Source organism: the organism of the source record quoted next, unplaced genomic scaffold (genome assembly GCF_019419815.1).
Source record: "Pyrus x bretschneideri cultivar Hongxiangsu unplaced genomic scaffold, Pyrus_bretschneideri_v1 Contig91, whole genome shotgun sequence".
Lineage (NCBI taxonomy): Eukaryota > Viridiplantae > Streptophyta > Magnoliopsida > Rosales > Rosaceae > Pyrus > Pyrus x bretschneideri.
The window spans coordinates 936,523-947,089 of record NW_025999833.1 but is presented as its reverse complement, the minus strand read 5'-3'; the positions used below and the strand labels follow the sequence as shown (position 1 = coordinate 947,089).

The 10,567-nt window shown below is 40.1% G+C and overlaps 1 protein-coding gene across 2 annotated transcripts; it reads left to right on the top strand.

Moving 5' to 3' along the window:
• Positions 1-433: 433 nt before the first annotated feature.
• On the top strand, positions 434-5,245 carry LOC103952920 (RNA-binding protein 24-A). Of its 2 annotated transcripts, XM_048576829.1 has the most exons (9): positions 434-693; positions 817-1,029; positions 1,200-1,323; positions 1,647-1,776; positions 2,402-2,438; positions 2,561-2,798; positions 3,348-3,458; positions 3,600-3,696; positions 4,661-5,245. In XM_048576829.1, the coding sequence occupies exons 1-7, from the start codon at positions 691-693 to the stop codon at positions 3,443-3,445; spliced, it is 843 nt and encodes a 280-aa protein (XP_048432786.1). In that variant the 5' UTR covers positions 434-690; the 3' UTR covers positions 3,446-3,458; positions 3,600-3,696; positions 4,661-5,245. The 2 variants fall into 2 exon arrangements, with proteins under 2 accessions (XP_048432786.1, XP_048432785.1); XM_048576828.1 differs by having other exon boundaries at positions 434-1,029.
• The last annotated feature ends 5,322 nt before the right edge of the window (positions 5,246-10,567 follow it).

Sequence of the window (10,567 nt, the reverse complement as noted above, 5' to 3'; positions counted from 1 at the left end):
TCGGATTCTCTTTGTGGTGATCCGAGGGATGAATGAATCATGTTTGTTCATCGTACATCGTGTGATCAATTTTCATTAGGTACTATTTGTATTCAATTTTAAATTTTAAATTTTTTAAATTTTATTTAAATTTTAATTCTTAAATAATTTTTAACCGTATGATATACGATGAACAGACATGATTAATTGATTCAGAACAACATAAAGAGAATTCGTAGAGGAATCTTTTTCTGAGGAGAGAGAAGGGGTTAGAAGGTGGGTCCCACATTCACACGTTCCCGAAGCTGTAACCTTTGTTTGAGAACTCTCCAGGCCAAAAACAACAGAAAGAGGAAGGTCTCACGCTTTTGTTTTTTCACCATTCACCATTCACCATTCACCATTCACCATTCACTGACCCTCCCCTCTCCGTCTCTCGTCCCAAGCCAGCAAGCCTATTCCCACCACTACCACCGACCTAGATCCTCCTCCTCGTCCTCCTCTTGGCCCATCTGCTGCTGCTGGGCCCTCTCTTTCTTTTTAACTTTTCCATTTTCTTTCCTTTTTATTTTTTTTTTCCTGCAAAAATCATTCTTATTAAGCTGAGTTAAGCTTTATTGGGGTCTTGTGTTGAGGTTTTAATCACCTTTATTCATTCTTTCCTACAAAATTGAGCATCCCCTGATTCCCCCTACCTCACTTCAAAATTCAATGGTATATGCATCTCCACCACATCTCAAGCTAGGGTTTTTCTTTCTTTTCACTATCTTTCTACTTATTACTACTACTATTTCTACATTCAATTGAATTAATTGTGATTCATTGATGGCCTATCAGAGTTCTGGGTCGAGTTCCAGTCCCTCTGGATTCCAATTCCCCAATTCCAACTCCCCTTTTGGTGACACCACCTACACCAAGGTCTTTGTTGGGGGCCTCGCCTGGGAGACGCACAGCGATGCCATGGGCCGCTATTTCGACCAGTTCGGCCAGATTCTCGAGGCCGTCGTTATTACTGACAAGAACACCGGCCGATCCAAAGGCTATGGCTTTGTGAGTATTTCTTCTTTTCACTTTATGGGTTTTTGTTTGCTCTTCCATGAGTTTACTGGTATTCAGTGTGTGTTTTGCAAATGAAAGACCAATGGCTGTGGGGTTGTTCTGCCTCACTCACAACTTTTGGAATGACTTGGTTTCTGTTTGTATTTACATGGAGGGTTTAGGTGACTTTCCGCGAACCAGAGGCTGCTGCTCGGGCCTGTGCTGATCCAACTCCGATCATCGATGGCAGGCGCGCCAATTGTAATTTGGCTTCACTCCGGCGGCCCAGGCCGCCTATGCCTTATGGTATGGTTTCTTATGCTCTTAGTTTGATAACTATCAATTAAGTCCCGCTTTGTAGTTTCCCATTTCATGCTCAATTGCATCTAGTTCATTGTTTATGGGTGATGTTTGTGTTTGTGCTATCAATTTCTTTTCCTAGTTGCCATCGTTTTACTGACTTTGTTTTAAACGCAGCAATTATTTATGGATTTGAAGAAAAATAGAACTAAGATCTTCATAGGTTTCCATCATGTTTTCAAGCTAACCTTTCAAAGTACCAAAATCTACATATATTGTTTTCCCCATAGCAAACAAACACGTTCCACGTGACATTTTTTTACTTACAGGACGTCCAAGACCAGCTGCTCCATACATTGGAGGCATGCAAGCTACCCGTGGGGCTTACACTGGAGGATATGGCTACCAGCAGCCTCTTTCTTACAACTATCAACAAGGATTAGTTTATCCTCCCTATGGGTGAGTCATGCATTTTTAGGTTTAGGTGATAGCCACAGAGTTAATGTAGTAGTGTAATATTTATTGAACGTCCACTTGTTGTATATAAGTTGTCAACATTTGATATTGATTTGGTTAGCCCTGGAATGATTGGTGACATCTCAGTTAACAACTTAGTTCTCTTCCATTGTTTTTTGTGTAGCGTATGCCATTTGGAATATGCAATGCCACGTTGATTTTCAAAATCAACTTTCTTAGTCATCTCCCTTGGTATTCAGGGGTCATTTTGTCTAGACTATGATGACATGACATGGCATGGCATGATTGGTAATTCAGGAGATGAAAAAGAGATAGTTGCAGAGGATATGTGCCTCAAGTCAATGTTTATGGAGCAGGCAAGACTTAAATTGGGTTTTCTAGTCTCGCCATTTTACTGATTGATCTCATACATGAGATTTCTCATTCAAGTATAAGAGCACTGTAGCTTGTAGTTTAAATTCCAAACCTTTGTTCTTGCATTGTAAGGGATTAGTTTTGGTTCAATGCATTGCATTGTTTGTAATTGTATCTCATGTACATTAACTCTTCCAAATTGCTCGCAGAAATTATGATATCAATAGTTGTAATGGTTGTCTTATCTGTTCAGGTATGCAACATATGGACCTGAGTACGCTTATTCACAGGTCAGTAATGTTCTTAAATGGCAGCGCAGGTGGATGTCTTTCTTTTGGATTTATGAGTGTGAGGATATTATGTTGCTTTATTCTGACTTGCTTCCTAACTTTGTTCGCCATTTCTTTGGTAGGGTGTTTACGGCGCCTATGCGGGTCAGCAATATCTTCAAATATATGGACTTCCAGGGACGGCTACTACTTCTCCTTATCCTTATGGACAACTGGGTCAAACCATTCATGGTGGTCAGGGTTATCCAACAGTTCATGGATATGCAATGCCTGCCCAGCAGATAATCCAGTTTGGTGCACCCAGTGTTAATGCAGCAACAACTTCCACAGTCCCTCCAGTTCAAGCAGCATATCATACAGGTACATCTCTGTCCTGAAACTATTGTTCGTCTTTTTTTCCTTCACGTCTCGGGTGTCCCCCTTCCTAGGGGACAAATTATTATTGTTCATCTTTCAATATAAATTAGTGAAGCTGTACCACCAAACATGCACTTCTTCTAACTCATAATTTATGTGAAATCAACTCAACCTAATGCCTGACCACTGTGTCTTGATCATACTACCTAAGAGGATGTGGGATCATGATAAATTTTAGTCTTTTTTCTTGCACATTTTTTCCGTAGAAGGCGCAGCCTGTCGATACGGTGAACAGTATCAGTGTCATTTGTTTAATTAATAATGAAATATTTTAAAACAGATTTACTCGAAGTCTTTGATTTCCACTTTCAATTTTATAAACTAGAAAATAAATTTTTTTAACAAAGAATAGACACTTACCTAATATGACAAGCATTCTTCATAGTCTTATGATGGAGATGTAATGACAGTTTGATAGATCTTTCATCTAGATCAATGTACCACGGAGTATGTAGATAAGATCTAATTGACAAAAGACTGTTTTTTAATCAGGCATGGCAGCGAGTGTTGCGGCACGACCACATATTATATTATCTGCTCCTTCTCCCCAATATATGCAGGGTAGTGGTTCTGAGCAAAGAGCTGGGTGAGGGGTTGACTGAGGTTAGTGCCACATCATAGAATATAATGTGGTGTGTTTTGCAATCCTATACCTTTTCTTTGAGAAAATAGAAAAGAAAAAAAGGGATACATCCGCCACTAGGTTTGCATGGGATTTTGAGATTCTTTATTTACTCTTTGCAGGTATCCTTAGATTGCAGCAGGACTAAAAGAAGCAAAACTGCTAATTAAGTGGCAGGCTTCAGGTCGAGCCTTGCAAATTTTATTTTGCATTCTAGCGGTAAAGTTATTTGGTCATTTTCTTTACATATGCAAGATTTAGCTATAGGACTGCAAGTTCTGATTTATACAAACCTTTCTTCTGGAAAAAAAGATTTGCTAGATGAATAATATTATTCTCAGTATGCATTTGATAGCCAACTGATGATCATGTAGATGCGTGTATCAAATATCATTTAAAGGTCCACAATGGTTCCATCTTAGGCTGTGGCAGCAAAGTGTGAGAATACATTTCTCAGAAACAATGTTCCATTTGTTCTGTTTGTCTTTGTTGGACGTCCATGTGCAAATCAATTTAATAGGATGATTTACTAGATTGTTGTTTTTATTAACTTGTAGCAGTTCATTCCAATATTCAAATTTTGTGATTTTCCATAGGCATTAGTAGCCCTCCTATTCTTCACCAAATAAATTTTATGTTGTAGTGTTTACTCAATAATCATGAAAAGGAGGGTGGTTCTTCTTGGCACTTTTTGTTTGCATATCGGATTGCATTACCAATACCTTAAGGCGTTGTTCGGTATAGAAGATGGGACTGGAATGGATAAACGACTATTTTCAAGTATGTTGAAGGAAGAAATGAAAAAATTGTGACCAACTTGAAGGTAGAAGATGAATTACTCACATAAGAAAACTTATCCACTCCAAACCTCCTCAAAATGGTAAGGATTAGAAGGGAGAAGTTTTCTACCCGTCTAATCTCATTCTAATCCCCCCAAAGTGAAAAATCATTCTCCTCTACCTTCACTTTACCTTGAATTTAGATGGTTCCATTCCAACCCAATCCTAGAGACCAAACGAGCCCAAAAGAATATATAATTGGACTTGTTTTTGTTGATTTCATATTTTGTTGGTCTGGATGTGCTTTCAGTCTAATTTATGTTTTATGATTGTAAGGCTTGGCATCCCAAAGGCTTACTTTTTTCTGGATTTATGCCCCGTCTTATACCTTCATTTTTATGCAGGTCATACAGTCATGGTCACCAGAGAAGTCAGATGTCTGAGTCGCCCCAGATGGCAGAGAAGGATGGAGGACGCTGGCTGCTCTTCACTCCCAGTGCGACATTTATCCTTGGTGCATCGAAACCTGTGTTACTCAGGAAAAGTGGCAGGTTGTCATGGATGGGTGGGTGCTAGAATCAGGTTTCTAGTAGCCATACAGGAATAAAACAAGTCTAAAAAAATCATGTTAGAATCAACATATGATTCGTTTATAGTCAGTCTTGCCCAAGCATTTTGGGGGCATAGTCTCTCTGGTGTCGCGTGTTGATGGGCGGCCCATCACGCACGTAATGTCATTCAGGTCTTTGTGCCTACTAGTTGTAGGATTTTCATTAAACTCAAGAGTCTTGTAATTTAGAGAATTAAGAAGGCCTGGCTTCAAAAGGGAAGAAGCTTCGGGCATGTTCTATTTATTTGGAAAGAACAGTTTTTGGGTGTATAATATATTTAGTAAAGCTGTCTCGTCTATTGGTCATTATGATTTGAAGGATGTGGAGTATGTTAATTTGTGCCTGTTTTTGTATATCATTTGAAAGACTGTTGGGGTATGATACCTTTTCTTTATAGCTAAACAGTGATCGTGATCACTCGAGCTCTTGAGGTTCACACAACGATGTTTAACTCGTGCCAAATACGGTGTGATCATGTTTCTCTTTGATAAGAACCTTCAGCAGGCTTTAGTATAATAAAATATGTAATGTGTTGGGCTTAGGATTGTTATGGGTTGTATGTATGGGCAATTTAGGATCCATGTTAGTTTGTAGCTCACGTGCCTACCATGAGCTCGAGCTTTTCCATATATTGTAAAGGTTACTTCATTTTTATAATATATTATGAAATTCAGCTTTTATCATTTGGATATTCTCTCGTCTCCTTCCCAGATTCATACCTCCATTGTTGCCAAGCTGAGGTTGAATTAGGTAGAGGGTTTTGATCGTATCATTGGGATCATCTGTCTCGTTCCTGGTTTCCCTCCTTTGCATGCCCTGCCACACCACCACCACTAGATTTACTGAAATGGATGCCAGAGTGGCCGCACTGTGCTAACCTCAGCTCTTCCATGAATGCTTCCATCAACTCTTCCGTCTCCGAGGCCTTTGACGCCAAGCTTCCCCTCTATTTTGAACAATTTCGTCGCGAGTTATCTTGCGGATTGGGCACTGGTTCCTCATCCACCCTCGATCTTGGCCGATTCAGCCGATCCTCCGCGTCTTCCGCACGAGCTTTTCGATAGTGGGGGAGTGAATCCTCGTCAGCCTTTCTAGCTACAAGTTGATTTTCCTCGTTTCTTACCAAGTGATGATCCTGTAACTTAGATTTACAAGGCTGGGCAATATTTTGCTTATTACCACACAGCTAATCATCTCAAGGTCGTTACGATCTCTTTCCACCTTGATAGTGAGGCACTACACTTGTTCCGGTGGCTAGATTGTCTCCAATCGACACCGCGCTAGGATGGATTCACTAAGGCTTTTTTTTTTCGCGGGTTTAGACCCTCAGACTTTGAGGATTGCACTGAATCCTTATTCAAGCTCTACCAAACAGGTACCCTTAAGGATTATATTGTAGAATTTCATAGATTGGCTATGCATACCTATGATGTTGGTCTTATACTGTTAAAGAGTAGTTTCTTAAGGGGGCTTAAAAAGGAGTTAAGGTTTGATGTTAAGCTTTTGGGCCCTACCACGGTCCATGGGGCTATTTCCCTAGCCTTACAAATAGAAGCTAAACATAATGAGCTCAAATTCCCAGCATCCAAACACCTACCCTGCTAACAGATCAGGTAACTTGCCGGTCAAGAAACTCACTCCAACTGAGATTCAAAGAAAAAGAGAATTAGGGGATTGTTGGTTTTGTGATGAAAACTAGGTTAGAGGTCATAAGTGTGCTAAAAAATAGTTGCTAATGTTGGACTTAGCTTGTCCTGAGGAGGATACTGAGGCCCTTTCTGATGAAATCTTTCCTGAGTGCCAGTCTATGCACCTCAATGCCTATGCCTTTTATGGCACCATGGCCTCTAATACTCCTCAAACCATGAAGATCCAAGGCATTATACAGGGTCAACAAGTCACTATTTTGTTAGACTTGGGCAGCACACACAATTTTGTTGATTCCAAGTTGCTTAAGAGATATGGTTGGTCTTGTTCACCCACTAAACAGTTTGAGGTTATGATAGGTTATAGGGGCAAAGTCAATAGCTCAGGTTGTTTTAAGGGCATTCCGTTGTCTATAGGTGACTATCATTGCCTTGTTGATTTATTCACACTTCCATTGGGAGGCTGTGACATTGTGTTGAGGGTTCAGTGGCTCTCCTCTATAAGCTCGGTTATGTGGGATTTTCAACAACTCACATTGGAGTTTGATCAGGCCAATGGTCACTATAAGCTGGTCCATCATTCTCCACACTTCCCGTCCATTCAAGAGGTTGCTTTACAACACATAGACAAGGAGCTTTCTAACTCTAACTTGGGTCTCTTCCTCTATTCCATCGAAATCCAATCTTAACTCTGCACAGTTACAAGAATTACAAACTTTGTTGCAACATTTTGAGTTGGTATTCACTCTCTCTTCCACTTTACCTCCCGATAGGGTCCATGATCACCAAATCCCTCTCATTCCTGGTGCTAAGCCCCCCAATATTAGACCCTACCACTATAGCCACTCCAGAAAAATGAGATCGAAAAGTCTGTTAAGGAATTATTGGATTCTGGGTTCATCAGGCCTAGCCACAACCCTTTCTCCTTCCCGGTGCTATTAGTAAAAAAGAAAGAGGGTACATGGAGGCTATGTATAGACTACAGGGAGCTTAATTCATTAACTATTAAGGACAAGTGCCTTATCCCTCTCATTGATGATTTGTAGGATGAATTGTTTGGGGTTGTGTACTTCTCTAAGCTAGATTTACATTTTGGCTATCATCAGATTCGAATGCACCCCAAGGATGTGCGAAAAAAAACGCATTTTGAACTCATAAAGGCCATTATGAATTCTTGGTAATGCCCTTCGGCTTAACCAACGCACCTGCCTCTTTCCAGAATCCAATGAATGATGTTTGTAGGCCATATCTCAGGGATTTCATACTTGTCTTCTTTGATGATATTTTGGTCTATAGTGAAACATAGGAGGATCATTTACATCATCTTCAAATCACTTTTGCTTTATTACTGCAACATCAACTTTATGTCAAGAAGTCAAAATATGCCTTCGGTCAGAACAAGATTGAATATCTTGGTCACATTGTCTCAGGGGGAGGGTGTGGAGGCTGATCCTAGGAAGATTCAAGATATAAAGGATTGGCCCACTCCTACTTCTGTCAAAGAATTAAGAGGCTTCTTAGGCCTCACAGGGTACTATCACAAATTTGTCCCTGGCTAAGGGACAATTTGTAAACCATTATACTTGTTAACAAGGAAAGATGGATTTACCAGCTAATGAAGCCTTCTAGCAACTCAAGACTATCATGTTTTCTCCCCAAGTCTTGGCTTTACCAAAATTTTCTATTCCCTTTGAGTTAGAATGTGATGCTTCCGATTCAGGTATAGGTGCAGTACTAATGCAGAAGGGTAGGCCTATTGCTTTTTATAGCAAAGTCTTGGGCACAAGAAATCAATCATTATCCATTTATGAGAAGGAACTTATAGCAATTGTTTCAGTTGTGAAGAAGTGGCACAATTATCTCCAGGGGAGGCACTTTATAATTCGAACTAAACATCATAGCTTGAAGTATTTCCTATCTCAGAGAACTAATAATCAGTTCCAATAGAAATGGGTAACAAAATATATGGGGTTTGACTATGAAATTCATTATAAGAAGGGTGCATAGAAGCTGGTAACTAATGCACTTTCCAGGTTACATTGCCATTTCCCTCAGAGGCATCCTTGGAACCTGAGAATCACTGTTCTGCTCTATGTTATTCAATCACCTATCCATATTTTGGTTGGTTGGATGAGATTCGTAGGTTTAATGAAACTGATGAGTGGATCCTACAAAGAAATAGGAAGTCATTACTCCCACTTCTTCTGCATCTTCCATCTCTTAGGCTTCTCATTATCACATTGATAATGGTTTACTGAAGTACAAGTCCAAGATTGTGATTAATCGCTACTCTCACTAGAAATCGAAACTGCTTGCTGAACACCACTTTACCCTAGCAGCTAGACACCAAGGGATTCTTAAGACTTATAAAGGCTTAAGAGAGGGTTTTGGTGGCCTGAAATGAAGAGAGATATTACGCTTTTTATCTCTGAATGCCCTACCTGCCAACGAAACAATTATAAAACCATTGCTCCTCCTAGCCTCTTGCAACCTCTACCTATCCCAGAGAGAATTTGGACAGACATCAGCATGGATTTTATTGTGGGATTAGCTCTTAACAAAGGGAAATCTATTATAATGGTGGTAGTTGACAGGTTAAGTAAGCTCACCCTTACACTGCCATAATTGTGGCACTTTCTTTCCTTGAGAATGTGTTTAAGTTACATGGGCTTCCTTCTACTATTGTCATTGACAGAGATCCTATCTTCTTAAACACCTTTTGGAAGGAATTCTTCAAGTTACAAGGATCAAAGCTTTGCATGAGCACGGGGTATTATCCCTAAAGCGATGGACAGACTGAGGTGGTCAACAGATGCTTGGAGACCTATCTTAGTTGCTTTGTTAGTACTTAGCCTAAGAAGTGGACCATTTGGCTACCTTGGGCAGAGTGGTGCTACAACACCTCATACCAGTCTTCATCTAAATTTACTCCATTTGAATTCGTTTATGGACATGCCCCTCTTCATGTGACACCTTATGAGAGAGGTACTGCAAGGCTTGAATCAGTGGAACAAGGCCTACTGGAAAGAGATAGGGTCTTGTCCATACTCGGGTCCAACTTGAAGTTAACTCCGAATAGGATGAGAACCCAAGTTAACAAGCACATAATAGAAAGGGAGTTTGCAATAAAGGATTTTGTTTACCTCAAACTGGTTCCTTATCACTATCAATCCCTAGCTTCACACTCAGCCCACAAGTTACTTCCTAAGTATGTTGGCCCACTTGAAGTCATTGAGAGGGTGGGTCCGGTAACCTACAGACTTAAGCTGCCTGCTAACTCCAAGATACACCCAGTTTTCCATGTTAGCACTGTCAAGAAACACTTAGGGCCCATTAGTGCAATCTTCTGCAGTGCTTCTAGAATTTCCAAACATTGAGGTGCAACATGATGGTGCAACATGATGAACTTGCGAAGATCTTAAGTAGGATGATGTATAAGAAGGCCAACACTGCTGGTGTCCAACTCTTGGTGCAGTGGATAGGCCAGGATGAGCAAGCTGGCACTTGGGAGGATTATGAAGATTTCCAGGCTCGATTTCCTCAGTTCCAGTTATAAACCTTGTGGACAAGGTTTTTCTCGGGGATGGGTGTGATGATAAGAACCTTTAGCAGGCTTTAGCATAATAAAATATGTAATGTGTTGGGCTCAGGATTGTTATGGGCTATATGGTATGGGTAACTTAGGATCCATGTTAGTTTGTAGTTCATGTGCCTAGCATGAGTTCGAGCTTTTCCATATATTGTAACGGTTACTCCATTTTTATAATATATTATGAAATTTAGCTTTTATCCCTTAGATATTCTCTTGTCTCCTTCCCAGATTCATACCTCCATTGCTGCCAAGTTGAGGTTGAATTGGGTAGAGAGTTTTGATCCTATCACTCTTTGCCAGAATGTGAGGAAAGAATCAGGGGAAATATCCTCGGAAAAAAGTCAAGAACCAATAGGCAACACCCACATAGAAAGATTCAGTTTCAAAACTGTGGAGAGAAATTAGAAAATAAAGATTCACTTACCAATACTATGCTCCTTTCATGGGGAAATTTGGAAATAT